This window comes from Balaenoptera borealis (genome assembly GCF_965194805.1).
Source record: "Balaenoptera borealis genome assembly, chromosome: 3".
NCBI classification, from domain to species: Eukaryota; Metazoa; Chordata; class Mammalia; order Artiodactyla; family Balaenopteridae; genus Balaenoptera; species Balaenoptera borealis.
Genome location: NC_138866.1, coordinates 104639422 through 104662317, shown reverse-complemented (window position 1 = coordinate 104662317; position 22896 = coordinate 104639422). Strand labels below are relative to the sequence as shown.

At 34.7% G+C, this 22896-nt stretch overlaps 1 protein-coding gene across 6 annotated transcripts in view; it reads left to right on the top strand.

The window, feature by feature from the left end:
• The window catches only part of RFX7 (regulatory factor X7), a 151993-nt gene that overhangs the window by 72060 nt on the left and 57037 nt on the right, over positions 1–22896 (top strand). For all 6 annotated transcript variants that reach the window (XM_082387999.1, XM_082388000.1, XM_082387997.1 and 3 more), the window contains 2 exons: positions 11279–11361; positions 12754–12876. In XM_082387999.1, coding sequence (XP_082244125.1) covers positions 11279–11361; positions 12754–12876 — 206 coding nt within the window. The remainder of the gene's footprint in view (positions 1–11278; positions 11362–12753; positions 12877–22896) is intronic.

Here is a 22896-nt window from a genome sequence, read left to right as displayed (position 1 = left end):
CTTTCTTTCCATGCTATAAAAACAAAAACAAACAAACAAAAAAACTTTAAACACAGTGACTAGAAAGACCTAAACCTTATCCTTCTTGCTAGTGCCCTCAGCCTTATCCCCAACCACTAGTAGAACCCTAGGATCTTTTCAAACAGCATACAGAAACATTGATAATAACCTTTGCCTCACCTAAATGAGCCAGAGAAAGATTACTTGATCATTCCGTGATGCTCACTTTTTGTAGCATTTAACTATGGGCAGAAGTATTCTCCCTAGAGATGGCTCTCATTTGAATCCTGTTTCAAAGGGACTCAAATCTATAGGTTTATGTACCCTCTGCCTATTTGAACCCTAGCAATATGCCCTTGTCTCAGCATTTCATTTGGTTTTTAGTCATCTGGGCATTTATGTAGCTGTGGTACTTGCTACCATGTTATTCATTATTTCAGTTTGAGGGATTTAGCTTCCTTTTTTGTTAAGCCCTAAAAAAAAAATCAAAGAGTATATTTTAGGGCACATTTATAAAAAATGACCACATGGTTCTCATAGGAAGTTAGGAAACTGAAAATTGCTGAAAATTAAGAATTCTAAGCAAAACGAATTGAAAAATAGAGTCCTTATACCTTGACCTTTTTCTCTATCTTCCTTATTCAATCCTGTGGAAGGACAGCTTTCACAACTGCTGGGGCCTGAGAGAATGTAATATCAGGTATGTTCATTGTTTCCATAAATTTTTTAAAAGGCTATAGAATAAGGTTCTACTTTCCCCCTTCAAGTCCTTCTGTCAGTGATGCTGGTGAAGAAAGAGGCCTTTTAATAACTGTGCTCCAGAATCGGTGTCTCTTGTCGGGGGAAGAAATAATTAGAATTTTTTTCACGTTTTGTTTTGTTTCTGAAGTTTACAAAATTAAAAAACAAATTCAAGTCTGATTATCCTGTCATTGTATATATTTTCCCTCCTTACCTGGTAACTTAACTGAAGAAACTGTCAAACTGGAGAATTTAAGTTTCTGGATTTTAAGCTAACTGTTCTAAATACAAATTTAAATTAAAACTTCTTTTAAAACCTTTTTCTGATACTAGTTTGAAAAGTAAAATTTAAAGAATAATCATGAATGTGATACCCTGGTTGGTCATCTTCCATCAAGACTCTGTCATTGTCAACCTGACTAGTTCCTTGAGAGGTGTTTATACATCTCAACAGGAGAGTTTCTGCTTCTTTTGGAAATAAAGATAATGATCCATCAAGGATTTGCATGAAAGCTCCTCAGTTAAGTCCTTACTTGTTACCATCTTTATAACCATCAACCCTTCCCCAGTTTTGTGACCTTGTAAAAAAAAACCAAACAAACAAACCTGAATAACACCTGAGAATAAAGTCTCATAACAAGAAACACATCACTGCAAAAAAATTTATTTCAAACAGGGAAAACCTTTTTTAGTAATGTTTGCGAAGTTGTGGGGTAAACCTGATTCAGGATGTTCCCTAAAAACCGGAGCAGATCTCTCCACTCAGACTACCTTATAACTGTATTCTATGCCAGTAAATAGTGGGAACGTTTTTCCTTACCATCTGCTTGAAGGTTTTTAAGTTCTAGTAATAAGACATTGAAAATTCTACCTGGTTCTCTGCAATTCATCTGGTATGTTTTGACAGTTTGGAGGTGGATGTCCTGAGCAGACAAGATGAAGCACTAAAAATTAACTCAGTTTTTTGAAATATAGAATATTGTTTCAGGTATTTTTTTTAACAACGGAAAGCAAATGGAAAGTTATACATTTTTTTCCAAGTCCAACCTAGGGAAAGCTTTTATTTCTGACCTATTCTGCTTAGATTGATTCCTTTCTCTCTAGTATCACAGTTATCAGAAATATTTTCTAACTTCAGTTACATCTTGATGGCTCAGGAAGGAATAGTGTCGACATTTTTCTGCACTTACCCTGACGAAAGTCAGTGCTGGTGGAACATTGTCTTCAGTAATTTGTGGTCAAGTCTGATGCTCATATAAAATCTAGGAACCTTGCTCTTGTGGTATACCTCTTAAGTTAGTGGAGGTCACCAGGCAAAATATTTCCTAAATTTCTTAAGATACCTTGCTTTTTCAAATAAAAGATTCTATACTTGTTGATAGAATTTGAATTATAAACTCTTTTGCCAAAATCTGACTTTAAGCAAGTATATATTTCAAAATAATATTTATGTAATAATAATACCTATTATAGATACCTTTTATAAATTTCTTTTAATCCGCACAAAAATTTTATGGGCATTTTATCACTGTTTTACAGACTTGAAAATTAATGCTCATCTTGCCTAATATCACAGAGCTAATGAGTGGCAAATCTGGAACTCTTCTGATTCTGTATCCTGTACCTTAGCACTATATCCTACTGTTTTAGATAGATTAGATTTGAAAGGTCCACCAATCAAGCTCAAGTAGCAACTGCTTTATTCATCTATAATATATGATATAGGTCCTTTATCCTTATTAGCTATTAATTTATCAATACGAGACTTGCCTATTAACCTCAGATTTCTAAAAGTTCCATCAAAGCTGCTTTACTACTACACTAATCAGTTACTGGGAGATATTCTTATATGAAAAGTCTGTTTCACAAGTTCAAGAAGGATCAGTGAATCATACATTTTGCTATGTGATCCTCTCAAGGATAAGGTGTCAGATTTTTTCTAAGTTAAATTCCAACTCAGTGAAAGTTGTTTTTAAATACTGAAAGTAAAAACGGCATTATTTTTAACCTTTAATAAACAAGAATCCCATAATAGATGTGGCATGAAAATTAGAATTGGTGAATCATTCAATAAATTTTACTAGGAAAATTAGCTAACCTTGTGGAAAATTTTTAATTAGGTTTCTACTTCATAAATTATAGAAAAATAAATTTTAGAGGAATTAAGTACAATACCTAAAGACCTAAATATGAAAAACAAAACTTTAAAAAGAAAACATGGGATATCTTAATGACATTGGGATAGAGAAGGATTTCAAAATAAGACACAAAAAGCACAGATTATAAATGAAAAGACTGATATATTTGACTGCCTGGAAATTAAAAACTTCTCTGCATCTCAAGACTCCAAAAACAAAATGCAAATACAAGCTACAACTAGAGAAGATATTAGCAACACTTCTAAGCAATAGAAGATTAGTATGTGGACTACATAGTAAATATTCCCATTTTTAAATGTGTAGTTCCTTGAGCAGTGGTTCTTCAGATGTGATCCTCTGACTAGCAGTATCAACATCACTGGGAACTGTTTAGAAATCCGGGTTCTCAAGGTCCCTGCTCCAGACTACTGAGTCAGAAACTGTCATCTTTAACAAGCTCTCCAGGTGATTCTGATGCATGGTAAAATTGGATAGCCATTGAATTAGAGTAAACTCAAATGGTAAATAATATGATAGTTTCATCGTCAATCAGAAAATGTAAAATAAAACAGTGAGATACTTTTTCATACTTATAAGATTAGCTAAAATGGAAATCTTAATTTTTAACAAGGATGTGGAGAAATTGTAGCATTGCTGTTGGAAATATAAATAGGCATAACAGTTTTGGCGAGCAATTTGGGAATACCAACAAAGTTGAAGATGTGCATCTTATATGACCAAGTACTTCTACTTTTAGGTAGGTTCGTACTATAGAAAAAACTCCCACTCAAGGACACAACAGTCACAAATAAAAATTTTTATTGCAGCACTATTTGAAATAATGGGACTTTATAACAACTCTGTCATAAAGAAATGGATAAACTGGTTTCAGTTCATATAACAAACACTACTGTATAATCTAAAAAGTTGAAAGAATTCTGAAGCAAATATGGCAAAAAGTTAGCATCTTTTAAATATGGATAGTGATACATGTGTACCTACTTTGTATACTTTGGTTGAAATACTTTATCATTTTAAATTTAAAAATTAAATGGGGTATTAAAATATTAAAAGGAGTACCATCTGGCTCTGTCTTACATTTCAGGATTCTGCTTCAAATGGTGATTGAGTTTGGATAAACCAGAATCTTCGATCTAGGTGAGGGGGGAGGGTGTAACTAGATAGCGAAAAACTTTTTTTTAGCAATCAATAAATGCAAATTAATTGAGTATAAATCCCTGAGTAATTGCTGTGGCCCAAAGTAAAGGGACAAACAGGCATATTATAGGACCTTGTGTACAAAATCTATTAGAGTTGAATTTTTTAACTAGGTTTTTTTTTTTTTTTTTTTAAATACAGTGGGAGAGAGCGTGAAGGCTGTATATTCTAAACTGGTACTTCTTAACTTTTTTTTAGCCCATATCTCATTTTGATAAACATAAATATCTTCTATTCTTGGTTGATATAATTTGAAATTTCAAAATATGTTAAATACTATTCTAAAAATGAGTGAATGAAAGCTTTTGTGATTAGAGAGGAGCCCAGTTCCTCTCTCAACGTTTTTATCTGCATATCTAAAAGGGATCTTCAGTTCTCTCAGAAGTGCTAGGGGGAAAGGTCTGACTTGCTGTATTAATCAGGATGGGCAAGGCTATGCTGCCGAAACAAAGGAAGCCTGAAATATCAGTGGCCTAACCAGAAGAACTTATTGTCATTCACACTACATGTATAGCACAAATCATTGGAGGGCCCTGTTCCACGTAGTCCCTCAGGAACCCACATTGACAGACATTGCCATGTTGTAGCCTCACCACTGAAACACAGGACTGCCAAGGTGCCACAAAGGGGGAAAAAGGATATAGAGGTGACACATTGGTTCTTAACTATGTCAGCCGAGAAATGAAATGCATCACTTGTGCTAAGTTCATGGCCCTAAACTAACTGCAGAGGAGGCTGAGCAATGTAGGTGAGCAGATGGAATATTTGGTGGACTGTCTCTGTTCCTTATTCTCTTCACCACTTTACTTACATCTCACAGAAACAGCTAGATAGCTCCATGCTCCTCGTTCCTCCTGTGAATATTCTTGATCAGCCAGAGTTTCAGAGGGGAAGGGCATAGGAGTGGTAGAATTCGAGCACAGAACTCCACCTTGATCTTCCAGAAGTAACATGATCTTGTATATTTTGCTTTACACCTTTAATTTTCTCTGGATCACATGATATCAAAGTGAATGTTGAATCTGGTTGTTTGCTATATGCTTTTCTGTCTAGGATGTGAAAGAGCAACGCACTATCTAGGTCATTTGCAACATTAAGTCTGTAACATTGCTTTGTTTTCATACCCAAAGTTTCTGAAAAACCAGCTACATAAATGTATGCTTATGTAAATGGGATGATTGACACACAAGGTCTGCTTACTTACGTGGAAGTAAACAGGGAGATTTTTACCAAAAATTCTCCAAAGGGGTTTCCTGGAATGTCTTTGACATCTAAATCAAACTTTAGTTCCAAGATTCCTTGGATATCTTCTTGCAAAGATTGAACTGTGTGAGAGAGAAGTCCCCATAAACTTTTGGGCAAGATTTTCAACTACAGTAGTGGGAAATCATCACCTTAGTTCATTCAACAGACTAGATAATATTTGAGGTTCCCCCTAAACTTGAAGACGTTTTCAATAACTTTGCTTTGAGAACTTAACTTCTTCAACTCAGGAAAATGAAGACTTTTAAGACTAATGAGTAGAGATGTTGTTGTTTGTCATTTGAAGTTTCAGGTCAGATATTCAGATATATTTGCCAAATATGCCAAGCGCTATTAAAAATTGTGATTTTTTTATTGTAAAATACACGTAACATAAAGTTTATCATTAGTGATATTTATTATAGTATATTCACAATGTTATGTAAACACTACCTCTACCCAGTTCTAAAACATGATTTCGTCACCCCAAAAGGAAACCCATTAAGCAGTCAGTCCTCTTACTCCGCTCCTCCCAGTCCTTGGCAGCCACTAATCTTTCTCTCTGCATGGATTTGACTGTTCCGGGTATTTCATAAAAGTGAAAGCATTTGATATGTGGCTTTTTGTGCCTGGCTTCTTTCGCTTAGCATAATGTTTTCAAGATCCATCCATGTCGCAGCATGTATCAATACTTCATTTCTTTTTATGGCTGAGTTTTTAAATTATAATTTTTTTAAAATTTATGCAGTTGGTCTTTTTCCTAATACTCTAAAAATAGAGCAGCTTTGTCCTTCATTTCATAAGTGCATCAAACATATTTCTTTTTGACAATCAATGAATCTCCACTTGGAACAGAAAACTAATTCTTTATTTTTTGGCGGCATTGGGTCTTCGCTGCTGCGCTCTGGCTTTCTGTAGTGGCAAGCGGGGGCTACTCTTCGTTGCGGTGCGTGGGCTTCTCATTGCGGTGACCTCTCTTGTTGCGGAGCACAGGCACGCGGACTTAAGTAGCTGTGGCACGCAGGCTGTAGAGCACAGGCTCAGTAGTTGTGACGCACGGGCTCAGTTGCTCCGCGGCATGTGGGATCTTCCCGGACCAGGAATCGAACCCATGTCCCCTGCATTGGCAGGTGGACTCTTAACCACTGTGCCACCTGGGAAGTCCAAAACTTATATTCTTGATGTTTAAATATTTACAAAGTATTTACAAAGTCAAATAATCTGAGGTTTAACATACTTGCCAAATGATATTCTTGCCTTGATAATCAAGCAAGGTTAAGGTCTTCTACACCACTGATCATTGTTTTGGAAGCCAATGATTAGCCGTAAATGACAAGTGTATCCAAAACCAAAAATCCTCGTGGTGAACTCAGCTTTGCTAGACTGGAATGCCATCACTATACACTTGCGTCGTTTTGTTCTCATTTGCTTCATAGAATTTTGATAATCAGTTTTAGTAAACTCTCCAAATTTTTTCTTCTGTGTGTTGAGTCCTACATAACAAATAAAACAGTAATTGACAGTAGTAACTTTTCATTGTTTGAAAGGCAAAAAAAAGGGGGGCAGCAGTGAGTTTGATCTTTTTCAAAACTATTCCGTCTTTAAATTAAATCTCTTTGGCACTTTATCCTAATTTGGATTATCTTCTGAATTCCTTCTGGAATTTCTTCTCTGTTCTTTTCTCTAGTATATATAAAAATTGAAAACTGTAGCATCCAAAGTTTCTCCAACAGTATGAAGTTTTTTTATTCTTAGTCATCAAAAATGATGTGTTTTTCGTTTGATGTTTTTTAAGTGAGGTGTAACTGATGTAACATTATATTAGTTTCAGGTGTACAACATAATGATTTGATACTTGTATATACAGGCACACCTCATTTTATTACGCTTTATTACACTTTACAGATACTGCATTTTTTATAAATTGAAGGTTTGTGGTAAGCCTGCCTGCATTGTCAGATGATGGTTAGCATTTTTTTAGCAATAAAGTATTTTTAATTAAGGTATGTACCTTGTTTTATTAAACGTAATGCTATTGCTTACTTGATAGACTATAGTATAGGGTAAAGATAACTTTCATATGCACTAGGAAACCAAAAAATTTGTGTGTCTCGCTTTATTGCGGTATTTGTTTTATTGCGGTGGTCTGAAACTGAACCTATAGTACCTCCGAGGTATGCTTGTATTGCAAAATGATCACCCCAGTAAATCTAGTTAACATCCGTCACCATACATAAGTTTTCTTATGACAGGAACTTTCAAGATCTACCATTCTAGCTACTTTCAAATATGCAATACAGTATTATTAATTGTAATCACCGTGCTATACATTATATCCCTATGACATTCATTTTATAACTGGAAATTTTTACCTTTTTGACCTCCTTTACCCATTTTCCCCACTCACACTCCCACCCCCCACCTCAGGCCACCACCAGTCGTCACTGTATCCATGGGCTCAGGGTTTTTTGTCTGTTTTGGTGTTGTTTTTAGATTCCACATATAAGGGAGATCATACGGTGTTTATCCTTTTTTGTCTCACTTATTTCACTTAGCATAGTGCCCTCCAGGTCCATCCATGTTGCCAAAAATGGCAAGATTTCACTCATTTTTATGGCTGAATAATATTCCATTGAGAGAGAGAGTTTCTTTATCCAAAAAAATTATGTTTTGTGTTGTGTTTTCTCAGACTTTGCCCATAATAATACCCATGGTTTTTTTGGTAACATAATCTATTTTCGATTTAATATGATAGGCACTGTTGGGATTAAGTGGGTGATGTTAATAATATTGAACAAGAGGTATTTTAGGGATGATAATTATTTATTTATTTTATTACTTATCTCCATTACATCATTTTATTTTATTTTTTTTAACATCTTTATTGGAGCATAATTGCTTTACAATGGTGTGTTAGTTTCTGCTTTATAACAAAGTGAATCAGTTATACATATACATATGTCCCCATATCTTTTCCCTCTTGAGTTTCCCTCCCTCCCACCCTCCCTATCCCGCCCCTCTAGGTCGTCACAAAGCACCGAGCTGATCTCCCTGTGCTATGCGGCTGCTTCCCACTAGCTATCTATTTTACGTTTGGTAGTGTATATATGTCCATGCCACTCTCTCACTTCGTCCCAGCTTATCCTTCCCCCTCCCCACGTCCTCAAGTCCATTCTCTAGTAGGTCTGTGTCTTTATTCCTGTCTTGCCCCTAGGTTTTTCATGACCATTTTTTTTTAGATTCCATATATATGTGTTAACATACGGTATTTGTTTTTCTCTTTCTGACTTACTTCACTCTGTAAGACAGACTCTAGGTCCATCCACCTCACTACAGATAACTCAATTTCATTTCTTTTTATGGCTGAGTAACATTCCATTGTATATATGTACCACATCTTCTTTATCCATTCATCTGTCAGTGGACACTTAGGTTGTTTCCATGTCATGGCTATTGTAAATAGTGCTGCAGTGAACATTGGGGTACATGACTCTTTTTGAATTATGGTTTTCTCAGGGTATGTGCCCAGTAGTGGGATTGCTGGGTCATATGGTAGTTCTATTTTTAGTTTTTTAAGGAACCTCCATACTGTTCTCCATAGTGGCTGTATCAATTTACATTCCCACCAACAGTGCAACAGGGTTCCCTCTTCTCCACACCCTCTCCAGCATTTATTGTTTGTAGATTTTTTGATGATGACCATTCTGATGGGTATGAGATGATACCTCATTGTAGTTTTGATTTGCATTTCTCTAATGATTAATGATGTTGAGCATTCTTTCATGTGTCTGTCGGCAATCTGTATATCTTCTTTGGAGAAATGTCTATTTAGGTCTTCTGCCCATTTTTGGATTGGGTTGTTTGTTTTTTTGATATTGAGCTGCATGAGCTGCTTGTAAATTTTGGAGATTAATCCTTTGTCAGTTGCTTCACTTGCAAATATTTTCTCCCATTCTGAGGGTTGTCTTTTCGTCTTGTTTATGGTTTCCTTTGCGGTGTAAAAGCTTTTAAGTTTCATTAGGTCCTGTTTGTTTATTTTTGTTTTTATTTCCATTTCAACAGATTAAAGTGGGGAAAGGCTGGAGGCAGGGAAAGCAGGTAGTTAGACTTTTTTAGTAATTCAGTAATCATTGTAAGTTCCTTAAGGGCAGGGGCTATTGTTGTGTTGTTCATCTGTCTATTTCCAGTCTTTGTATAGGTTGTGATACACAGTATAAGTTCATAGTTATAAATCATCTGTGGAACATTTCAGAAAGTAAACTTAGGGAATAAATAAATGAGTAAGTGAATTCTCCTTTATTGTTTAAAGAAAGACAGCTAAAGACCTAAACTAATGTGGTGGCTGGGAAAATAAAGACTAGAAGAACATGGTGGAAAGAGTTAAGAAGGCTAAATGAAGGATTAGAGTGTAATACACCAAGAGGAGCAAAACTAGGCAGACTCCAAAACTGAACACTGGGAAACTAGAGAAAAGAAGGTGTTAAGTAACAACTGAGAAAGAAAATGTCTGTGTATGTGTAGGGGTTTTTTGTTGTTGTCAAGGGAAGAGTTATGTAGGATATTGCTGATCAGTCTATCAGATATTAAAGCAAGAGCTAATTGGAAAATACCCCATAGACAGTGGAATGAAAAAAAAATGTGGATTTGAGAGTTAATTGCATATAATTGATAGATTAAGTCATTCTATGGATAAATTCTAAGATTAAACTGTTTCGTGAATGAATTCTGGTGAGAATAAGAATAGGCTAAATTATATCATTGTAAGCTTTTTTAAAAAATTGGATCTATGTTTGAGCTATGCTTTATTGTGTAAGAATAAATTCTGCCACCAAGAATGCCAGTAATCTGTCCATATTTTCCATTGCAATGCAGTTCAATTGTAATGAATTAGGCTACCAGAATTTTATTATGATATTTTTATTGCAGTAGGATTTGTGGCACATTTAAAGCTATCCTGTGGCAAACTCAGCTGGGAAAGAAAACTATACAGTCCTCTGCATAGCAGAAATTTTCTTAAAGGGTACATTTATAGACAAAATGACAAAGTTGCACAACAGTAGTGATAGACAGTCTTACAAGTAGGTTCTCCAGATAGCATCCACTGTTGCAAATCAGAGAATAATTACATCTGCATAGCATGGAACAGATTGTTGGTTGTACTTTGGAATAGTTGGCCCTCCGTATCCACAGGTTCTGCATTTGCGGATTAGACCAACCCTGGATCAGATTTGATTCCTCCGTTATGGAGGAGCTGTGCATAAGGAGGACTGACTGTATAACACCATTTTATATAAAGAACTTGTGCATCTGTGGATTTTGGTATCTGTGGAGGGGAGAAGGGGGTTCCTGGAACCAATTATCCACGGATATAGAGGGATAACTATATTTTTTAACCTCAATTCCAACCCCAGTGACAGTAGCATCATCAGTCACATGTTCTAGATTTTTGAGAAATAGAAAAGAAGCCTAGAAATCATCTCATTCATTTTACATTTCTAAGGAAAATCCGCCAGAGCATGGAAGCCTCATAGCCAGTTAAATAGTTAGGCTAAGACCAACTAATAAATAGTCTCTTGACTCCCAATCTAGTACTTTTCCTGTAATATTGCACAACCCTCCTTCTTTAAATGTGATTTAAAATGAGAAGTTTTCGTCTAAGCATTGATTTATGATTTTATTTATACCTAGAATGTAAGAATTAATAGGAAAGTACCATTTTCTCTTACTAATCAACTTTTTATATGCAATAAATTTATCACACAACTTGACTGTATTATTTTACTGATAAGAAAAAAGCCTAGATTCTGTTTTCTTTGGCAGGTGATTCATTCCACCTGGTTTAAATTTAGATAGTATTTTTAGGGAGGTGTTAGTAAATTTTGTTGAGGGAGACACAAGAATTTTTTAAATGATCTTTCTTTTTAATCCTTTTTAACCAGCAAGAAGTTGAGAAGTTTACAGACCTAGAGAAACTCTACCTCTACCTTCAGCTGCCTTCTGGTCTCAGCAATGGAGAGAAAAGGTAATATCACTTCTTGTCTTTGCCTCAGTTACTGTGTTTATGTGTGTGTTGTGGTTGTTATTGTTTTGCACTATTCCTAAAATCATCAGGAAACAGACTGTCAAAACAGTAGATCTTTTTAGTCTTTGATCATATTTGGTTAAGTGTTTACCCATAGTTTTTGCTAATTCATTTGTGTACCTGGGTGAATGCTGTGAAATGCAATTGGGTTATGTTTTATAAACAGATTAGTGTATTTATACAGTGTGCCAGATTTTGAAAATTGAACAGAAAACCAAAGAATAAACAGGTAAGTATTGTGAGCAATAAAGTGCAAGAGTTTTTTTAGGTACTGTCAGGTAAGCAGATCACAGAGCATAAAAAAGAAAAAAAATGAATTGCCTGTATGGCACATGAATTTATGATAAATGTGTGATGTTTTAAGTGCTTGCGGGGTATTACTCTATTTTCATTAGTACAAATATTTAATAACCTCATTTAGAAAATATAGAGAAAAGTTGTTGGTTCATGCATACTGTTCTTAAAGGAGTTTCTCTACCCTTTTAAGTATTTCTCAGAGTTCATTTCATTCATATAAGTTATGCTTAACATTACTTTAAAAGTATATGTATGAAAAGAAATGGAATGAAAAATCTGTTGCTTTTACTTTTTTCCCCTTGGACCACATTTTGTAACTATTTTAATAATTTTCTGTCCTAGAAATTGCTCAGTAATTTCTTTGAAAATACATAAATTATTGTTTTCGTAGCTGAGATGAATGTCAGAGTCAAGTGAGGAGCTTCCCTCATGTTATAAGAGACACTGCCAGATAATAAAAATTTATGATGTTTAGTGGAGGTGTTGTCCTGGAGAGGAGGACTGGTTACAGAAAGGACCATAGAGGGAGACTTGTCCTTTCAGGATCTCTCCAGTGTGAACTCCATTCTGGAGCATAGAGGCTTTAGTAAGATTCAGGGTAGTTACTTGAGATCGCTAAGCAAATAGAAAATAAACAATTTTTTCCATAACTTTCACTTTATAGTTTGATGATTTGGTAAGTTTAGGCAAATGAACAGGCAAGTAAGTAAACAAATATCCCCTTAGAGGTAATTTTGGCCAAAACAAATACCTTATGTTTTCAATGCTCCATCATCTCTGCCAGTTTAGAGACCGTGGCGGGGATGGAACAGGGCAATAACTTCAGTCAGACACTAGCTATAGAAAATGGCTCACAACCACAGGTGGACAATTTGTATTTGGATAACTGGGCATATACTTTATGTCCTGAGTTTGGTTTGGTCATTTATAGTGAGTTTACACACAGTCCTTTAGTGGAACATTTAGGCCTGGTTCAAAAATTATCAATGAATTCCTGTCTATTTCAGCTAAAACATGTTTTTGTTTTATGATTAGTGATCAGAATGCCATGTCATCTAGTCGGGCACAGCAAATGCATGCCTTTTCCTGGATTCGGAATACCCTAGAGGAGCATCCTGAGACTTCACTGCCCAAACAGGAAGTCTATGATGAGTACAAGTAAGTATTATGTGTATATGTCAGGCATGCAGTGTATTAAAGAGATTAAGTACTATACTTGGCTACAATGATTTGTTTTATCATTGGCGAATATCATACTGGTATATGAGAGTTTAACTTAGAAATCTCTAAGATTCCATCCATCTCTAAGCTCCTCTGGTAGCATGTGTAATAAAGAACAGGATTACTGAATAAAAGGATTTCTTTAGAGTTCTTCTGGATCACAGGAGGGATGTCTGAGGGCAGAGGGACAATGGAGTAGGGTTGGTGAATAAAAGGATTACAGTAAAGTTCTTAAGGATGACAAGAAGGGTGTGTCTGGGGTTCGTAGAGGGACAGTGGATGGCAATAAATAAATCAATGCATATGGAAAAACTAAAACATGTTTTTTATTTAGATTCCTTAAAAGTCTTTTTCATGAATCCAAAACTTTTCTAATCATTTTCTGTGCCAACCAGAGAAAAAGCTAAGTATCTGGAATGTTGTGAATTACTTACTCAGACGAAGGAGTTCAGTGGCTTGCAAATAGAAGACACTCAAACAGTTTTGATTGTACAGATAACTTATTTAAACACAGAAAACACAAGTATAGAGGCTAATGGGCCTTTCTGTATAAATGTCATAGATGCTAAATCTAGTCTTGTTTAACGTTTTATAATTGATTTGGAAGCGGAAATTTGTTCTAGCAGAGTAAGTGAAACCAAAATTTTCTGAGTATTGAAATATCAAAGCAGGGAGCACGTATGTGTTGTACTTACACAATGTGGAAGAAAAGTGTCAAATAAGTGCTGCTGTTAGCCAGTGTAAGATGATGCAAAAGAACTACACTTACTGAGAAGATTATTGGTATCTAGAAAGGAAACTTTCTATGCTCATTCAAAATTCTGATTCCCTCACCTTAAGAAATGCAATAGAGCTGGAGAAAGTCTAGAGAAAAATGTCTGAAATAATCAAGGGAACAAGGTTAAACTGAACAGCTTTAGATTTTTCCTCTTTAGAAAAATTGAAGCTAAGAGTACATGTGATCCAAGTCTATAAAGTTCATTTTCTCAGTCTACAACAGTCTACTGAATACCTGCTATGTGCCGTGTCAAACCCTGTAAGAAGTTCTGAGGATACAACAAATAAAACACAGCTTCTGCCCTCATCAAGAATATGAAAAAACAAAAAACAAACAAAAAATATATATATATAAAAAATATATATAGTGAGCATGAATTCTTAATTAAATTCAAGTTAATTCTAATTAAGATAGAGATAACCTTGTGAAACTACAAAGAAGTAAATTTAAATTCATTAAAAGTTTATTAATATCAAACAAACGTGATATGTTTAAGAAACCCTGTATCGAGGATCAAGAGAAAAGGTTCTGTCGTTAAACTTGTGTGACCTGCACAGGTGTTTTAACCACTCTTTTTTCAGTTGCATCATCTATAAAATGAGGTGATTGAAGAGGTATGAGGTTTCTTTTAGCTCTAAAATTCTAAAATTGTCTGAGGTAGGAAATGAGGAAAACAAATTATCCAAAATGTCTCATGTTTCCCAAAAGGCATATCGGACAAATTAATGCATGACATTTCCATAATGAATTAATAAGGAAACCGATGATATTTATATATTTTTGAAGTGATATCCTTCCCCTGCACAGCCCTTTGCATCACCATTAGAGACAGCACCCTACATTTGTGGAAGTATGACTCTGAACCATTAAAGCAGTCCTTACGTTCCTAAAAGTTTCCTGCCTTGGGCAAAGCACAGCTATATTTTTCTATAATATTTTTCTGTGAAATCATTTTCTAAGGTTCTCATAAATTCTTACAATTTTTTTCACTAAGAAAAGTTAAAGGTTTTTCCTAAACAAAAGAGAACCAAAACATAACATTGTTTTGGGACAAGGAATGGTAGCTCCAATTTTGAGCAGTTTATTCGCAATTCAGTAGAGAGCAACTGAGATAAAAGGAAGTAACTTAGACTAGAGTTTTAAAAGGAAGTAGTAGGTAAGGGAAATTCTTTATAATGATGTAAATAGGAAAGAAATACCAGTTCTGTTCATGGAATTTGAAAGTATTATGCTAATGATTGTCTCTTTATAAAAATCAGTATATTACTATACAGTAGTACTGTAACTGAGTCTGAGTATTTTAGTTAAAAACACATTTCACTAAGAATATAGGTTATGCACTGTTGTATTCTACACAGTGTTTCCACATAGTAGGCACTAATTTAATATTAAGAGTGACTAGAGACCAGTCTCTCCCATCAGGAAACTTGCACAAGCCTCTTAGATAGCCTCATCCACCAGAGGGCAGACAGCAGAAGCAAGAAGAACTGCAATCCTGCAGCCTGTGGAACAAAAACCACATTCATAGAAAGATAGACAAGATGAAAAGGCAGAGGGCTATGTAGCAGATAGAGGAACAAGATAAAACCCCAGAAAAACAACTAAATGAAGTGGAGATAGGAAAACTTCCAGAAAAAGAATTCAGAATAATGATAGTGAAGATGATTCAGGACCTCGGAAAAAGAATGGAGGCAAAACAAAGATTGAGAAGATGCAAGAAATGTTTAACAAAGACCTAGAAGAATTAAAGAACAAACACCTAGAAGAATTAAAGAACACAAAAACAGAGATGAACAATACAATAACTGAAATGAAAACTACACTAGAAGGAATCAATAGCAGAATAACTGAGGCAGAAGAACAGATAAGTGACCTGGAAGACACACTGGTGGAGTTCGCTACTGTGGAACAGAATAAAGAAAAAAGAATGAAAAGAAATGAAGACAGCCTAAGAGACCTCTTGGACAACATTAAACGCAACAACATTCGCATTATAGGGGTCCCAGAAGGAGAGGAGAGAGAGAAAGGACCCGAGAAAATATTTGAAGAGATTATAGTCAAAAACTTCCCTAACATGGGAAAGGAAATAGCCACCCAAGTCCAGGATGCGCAGAGAGTCCCATACGGGATAAACCCAAGGAAAAACACACCGAGACACGTATAATCAAATTGGCAAAAATTAAAGACAAAGAAAAATTATTGAAAGCAGCAAGGGAAAAATGACAAATAACATACAAGGGAACTCCTATAAGGTTAACAGTTGATTTCTCAGCAGAAACTCTGCAAGCCAGAAGGGAGTGGCATGACATATTTAAAGTGATGAAAGGGAAGAACCTACAACCAAGATTACCCGGCAAGGATCTCCTTCAGATTCGATGGAGAAATCAAAAGCTTTACAGACAAACAAAGCTAAGAGAATTCAGCACCACCAAACCAGCTCTGCAACAAATGCTAAAGGAACTTCTCTAACTGGGAAACACAAGAGAAGAAAAAGACCTACAAAAACAAACCCAGAACAATTAAGAAAATGGTCATAGGAACATACATATTGATAATTACCTTAAATGTGAATGGATTACATGCTCCAACCAAAAGACACAGGCTAGCTGAATGGATATAAAAACAAGACCCATCTATGTGCTGTCTACAAGAGACGCACTTCAGACCTAGGAACACATACAGACTGAAAGTGAGGGAATGGAAAAAGATAATCCATGCAAATGGAAATCAAAAGAAAGCTGGAGTAGCAATACTCATATCAGACAAAATAGACTTTAAAACAAAGAATGTTACAAGAGACAAGGAAGGACACTACATAATGATCAAGGGATCAATCCAAGAAGAAGATATAACAATTATAAATATATATGCACTCAACATAGGAGCACCTCAATACATAAGGCAACTGCTAACAGCTATAAAAGAGGAAATCGACAGTAACACAATAGTCGTGGGGGACTTTAACACCTCACTTACACCAATGGACAGATCATCCAAACAGAAAATTAATAAGGAAACACAAGCTTTAAATGACACAATAGACCAGATAGATTTAATTGATATTTATAGGACATTCCATCCAAACACAGCAGATTACACTTTCTTCTGAAGTGCACATGGAACATTCTCCAGGATAGATTGCATCTTGGGTCACAAATCAAGCCTCAGTAAATTTAAGAAAATTAAAATCATATCAAGCATCTTTTCTGACCACAACACTATGAGATTAGAAATCAGTTACAGGGAAAAAAACATAAAAAACACAAACACGTGGAGGCTAAACAGTACGTTACTAAATAACCAAAATATCACTGAAGAAATCGAAGAGGAAATCAAAAAATACCTGGAGAAAAATGACAACGAAAACATGACGATCCAAAACTTATGCAATGCAGCAAAAGCAGTTCTAAGAGGGAAGTTTATAGCAAAACAAGCCTACCTCAAGAAACAAGAAAAACCTCAAACAATCTAATCTTGCACCTAAAGGAACTAGAGAAAGAAGAACAAACAAAACCCAAACTTAGTAGAAGGAAAGAAATCATAAAGATCAGAGCAGAAATAAATGAAATAGAAACAAAGAAAGCAATAGCAAAGATCAGTAAAACTAAAAGCTGGTTCTTTGAGGAGATAAACAAAATTGATAAACCATTAGCCAGACTCATGAAGAATAAGAGGGAGAGGACTCAAATCAATAAAATTAGAAATGAAAAAGGAGAAGTTAACAACACACACCACACTAATACAAAGCATCCTAAAAGACTACTACAAGTAACTATGCCAATAAAATATACAACCTGGAAGAAATGGACAAATTCTTAGGAAGATATAACCTTCCAAGACTGAACTAGGAATAAATAGACAACATGAAGAGACCAATCAGAAGTAATGAAATTGAAACTGTGGTTAAAAATCTTCCAACAAACACAAAAGTCCAGGACAAGATGGCTTCACAGGTGAATTCTGTCAAACATTTAGAGAAGAGCTAGCACCCATCCTTCTCAAACTCTTCCAAAAAATTGCAGAGGAAGGAACATTCCCAAACTCATTCTATAGGCCACCATCACCCTGATACCAATACCAGACAAAGATACTACAAAAAAAGAAAATTACAGACCAGTATCACTGACTGATGAATATAGATGCAAAAATCCTCAACAAAATGCTAGCAAACAGAATCCAACAACACATTAAAAGGATCATACACTATGATCAAGTGGGATTTTTCCCAGGGATGCAAGGATTCTTCAGTATACGCAAATCAATCAATGTGTGATACACCATATTAACAAACTGAGAGTAAAAACCGTATGATCATCTCAATAGATGCAGAAAAGGCTTTCAACAAAATTCAACACCCATTTATGATAAAAACTCCAGAAAGTGGGCATAGAGAGAACCTACCTCAACATAATAAAGGCCATATACAACAAACCCACAACAAACATCATTCTCAATGGTGAAAAACTGAAAGCATTTCCTCTAAGTTCAGGAACAAGACAAGGATGCCCACTCTCGCCACTATTATTCAACATAGTTTTGGAAGTCCTAGCCACGGCAATCAGAGAAGAAAAAGAAATAAAAGGAATACAAATTGGAAAAGAAGAAGTAAAACTGTCACTGTTTGCAGATGACATGACACTATACATAGAGAATCCTAAAGATGCCACCAGAAAACTACTAGAGCTAATCAATGAATCTGGTAAAGCAGCAGGATACAAAAGTAATGCAAAGAAATCTCTTGCATTCCTATACACTAATGATGAAAAATCTGAAAGAAAAATTAAGGAAACACTCCCATTTACCACTGCAACAATAAGAATGAAATATCTAGGAATAAACCTTCCTAGGGAGACAAAAGACCTGTATGCAGAAAACTATAAAACACTGTTGAAAGAAGTTAAAGATGATACCACAGATGGAGAGATGTTCCATGTTCTTGGATTGGAAGAATCAATATTGTGAAAATGACTATACTACCCAAAGCAATCTACAGATTCAATGCAATCCCTATCAAATTACCAATGGCATTTTTTACAGAACTAGAACAAAAAATCTTAAAAGTTGTATGGAGACACGGAAGACCCCGAATAGCCAAAGCAGTCTTGAGGGAAAAAAAACAGAGCTGGAGGAATCAGACTCCTTGACTTCAGACTATACTACAAAGGTACAGTAATCAAGACAGTATGGTATTGGCCCAAAAACAGAAATATTGATCTATGGAACAGGATAGAAAGCCCAGAGATAAACCCACACACCTGTGGTCTACTAATCTACGACAAAGGAGGCAAGGATATACAATGGAGAAAAGACAGTCTTTTCAATAAGTGGTGCTGGTAAAACTGGACAGCTACATGTAAAAGAATGAAATTAGAACACTCCCTAATACCATACACAAAAATAAACTCAAAATGGATTAGAGACCTAAATGTAAGACTGGACACTATAAAACTGTTGGAGGAAGACATAGGAAGAACACTCTCTGAAATAAATCACAGCAAGATCTTTTTTTGATCCACCTCCTAGAGTAATGGAAATAAAAACAAAAATAAACAAATGGGACCTAATGAAACTTAAAACCTTTTGCACAGCAAAGGAAACCATAAACAAGACAAAAAGACAACCCTCAGAATGGGAGAAAATATTTGCAAACAAATCAATGGACAAAGGATTAATCTCCAAAATATAGAAACAGCTCATGCAGCTCAATATTAAAAAAACAAACAACCCAATCCAAAAATGGGCAGAAGACCTAAATAGACATTTCTCCAAAGAAGACATACAGATGGCCAAGAAGCACATGAAAAGCTGCTCGACATCACTAATTATTAGAGAAATGCAAATCAAAACTACAGTAAGGTATCACCTCACACCAGTTAGAATGGGCATCATCAGAAAATCTACAAACAGCAAATGCTGGAGAGGGTGTGGAGAAAGGGGAACCCTTTTGCACTATTGGTGGAAATGTGAATTGATGTACCCACTATGGAGAACAGTATGGAGGTTCCTTAAAAAACTAAAAACAGAATAACCATATGACCCAGCAATCCCACTACTGGGCATGTATGCAGAGAGAACCATAATTCAAAAAGACACATGCACCCCAATGTTCATTGCAGCACTATTTCCAATAGCCAGGTCATGGAAGCAACCTAAATGCCCATATACAGACGAATGGATAAAGAAGTTGTGGTACATATATACAATGGAATATTACTCATCCATAAAAAGGAACGAAATTGGGTCATTTGTAGAGACGTGGATGGATCTAGAGACTGTCATACAGAGTGAAGTAAGTCAGAAAGAGAAAAATAAATATCGTACATTAACGCATATATGTGGAACCTAGAAAAATGGTACAGATGAACCGGTTTGCAGGGCAGAAATAGAGAAACATATGTAGAGAACAAACGTATGGACACCAAGGGGGGAAAGTGGCGGGCTGAGGGGGTGGTGTGATGAATTTGGAGATTGCGATTGACTAATATGTATAAAATGGATAAATAATAAGAACCTGCTGTATAAAAAAATAAATAAAATTCTAAAATTCAAAAAAAAAAAGAGTGACTAGAATGGAATCTGATCTTGACATTCATAATAAAATTTCAGTGTTATAAGACTTCATAAGTCTTCTAGTACACTACCATCCTCATTGTATAGGCAAAACATTAAAACTCAAAAGTTAGGTGACTCTTCCAGTGTTCCAAAATTTGTCAGGGATGAATATAAGGCTAGAACTCAGATTCCATGAGTAGTTCATAATAGGTGAGAAGGCAAACCTGTTAAATTTGAGTGATATGAAGCAGAGTGAGTAGAATAGGTTAGGAAAGTAGTTAGAAATAAAGTTGGCTAGGACTTCCACTTATTGTGAATAAATAAGCTGCACAAAATATGAATCTGTTAATATACAGTTAGTATACATGCATACAGATAATGTGAGTGTTGTAAGAGACACAGCACAGTAACATCTATTAGCAGCATGCCATGTTCTAAGAAGAAAGTATGTTTGTGTTTCCACAGAATTACAGCGTGTGGGAGCTCCAAGCTATTCTCTAATTTCATTGTACATTGCCTAAAACCATAATTTGCTATGTGGGTTTTAATAACTTGATGAAAACTGTAGAAAGGCTAGAGACAGGCAAAAAGTAGATCAAAGTATTAGGAAATAGATACTTAAAAGTTTTTAAATTATGTTGTCTAGAGAGAGCAAAATGGAATATAGCTGTATATTTTTAAAGGACAAGAAGTTTAAATCACAGGAGGAGAGATTTCAATTAGACACAAAATAACACTTCCTGCCAGAAGAGATTTTTAGAGAAATTTTGTCCTTTTCTAAAGGCCTTTTGGACTAGTCATTTTCCAGTTTGGAGTGCCTTAATGAGGTTTCCTGAGTAAAAACTTAACATAGAGTGACAAATCTTAAATTGATTCTGTTCCAAATATTCATTGAAAAATATTATTAATATGAAATGTACATTTATTTTAAGCTATTCCTCTTCATTGCAGTGATGTTTAGATATATTTGTGTGAAAATCAATCCCTTTCATAGTCATTAAAATCAAAATCCCTTTGAGAGAAAAAATGAAGATGTAATCTAAAACAGTATGGTTTCTTTTAACTGTATTTTTATGCTAAATTATTAATAGAACCAAAGTTTTAAGGGACTTTCCACATGCAAAGACAGTTGATTTACAAACTATTGTGAACTTTTATATTTGTTGAAACTTCTTAAGTCTGATAATCACAATGTGTTTATGAAAGTGATGATTAATGTGTTAATTTTTCTGATTATGAAAGTAGTATGTATTCATCATGAACGTTTTGGCAGGTAGTCATAAATGTATAAAAAGAAAACTAGCACCAGTAATCTTACTACCTACAAATAACCATTTTGGCTTATTAATTCTTTTTATTTTTTCTAACGCCTTCTTTTCATGTATATGTTCTTGTTATTGTTTAATCAAATTTTGACCCCACTGGTTACACAATTCTTGAATGGGGGAACAGTTGCAAATAATACTGCAGTGAACATTCTTGACTATATAATTTAGTGTAGATTATTACAATTGGAATTGCTGCTTATGAACCATTATATATTAAGGATATTAACTATTGAAATATAAATTTTTTTCAAGATTGCTGTTTATTATTTAATTTTTTAATAAGTAGTCTGATCTGTCTACTTTCTTTGCAGCTTGTAACATTGCTATTATGCTTAGAAAGAAATTCTTCCCAATGCCACTAGCAGCTGAATACGCATGTGTATTTTCCCTAGATATTACTTACTTCATTTTTCACATACTATGCATTAGTCCTTCTAGACCAAATATATACATTTATTTTGATAAATGACATAAGATAAGGAACTAATTTTAATTTTTTCTAAATGGTTAATTTCCCAGTCTTATTTATTGAAAATTTTTTTCTCAATACTAATCTATAATGTAATTTTTATCTTACTAAAGCCTTTTGGACTAAATTTTCTTCCTTTGTATTTTTCTGTTCTTATTCCAGTACCATACCATTTTTAAGTATTTTAGCCACTAAATGTTTAAAAAGCTAGTGGGACCTGCCTTCCTTCATCATTCCTCTTTTTCAAAAATTTCCGTGGTTTTATTTTCATATCAATTAATATTTCTCGTGAAGATTGGAATCACTTTTCTAACTTTTTTTTAAAAGGGAAACCTCAAAGGAGTTTTGATTCAAAATGCATTAAATACGAAAATTTATTTTAGAAAAATTAACTTCAGAGCTAGAAGTATGTTTCTTAACATCTTTCTCGTGTCGTTCAGTAAAGTTTTAGTTATTTTTCCTTCAATTGACTCCACTTATTTTTCTTGTTAAGTTTATTCCTTACAAATTTTTATTATGTTATTTATATTATGAAAAATATATTTTATTATTTCATTATTGGTTTGGTTTGTAAGATATCTGTAGACTTCTATTATATTTATGTTGCACGTTTTATATTTAGTGAACTTTGTTTAATCCTAATTTTTCAGCTATTACTTTGGACTCTTCTGGGTAGCGTTTATCCTGTATATCTTCCTTATCCTCTTTATTTAATTACATTTAATTGAGTTTCCTTCTGACTTTGAATAATAGCAATAATAGGCATCATTTCGTCTTACAGTTCTTTGATGTTAAGGGTGTATCATTTATAATTGACCAAGACTTTATTG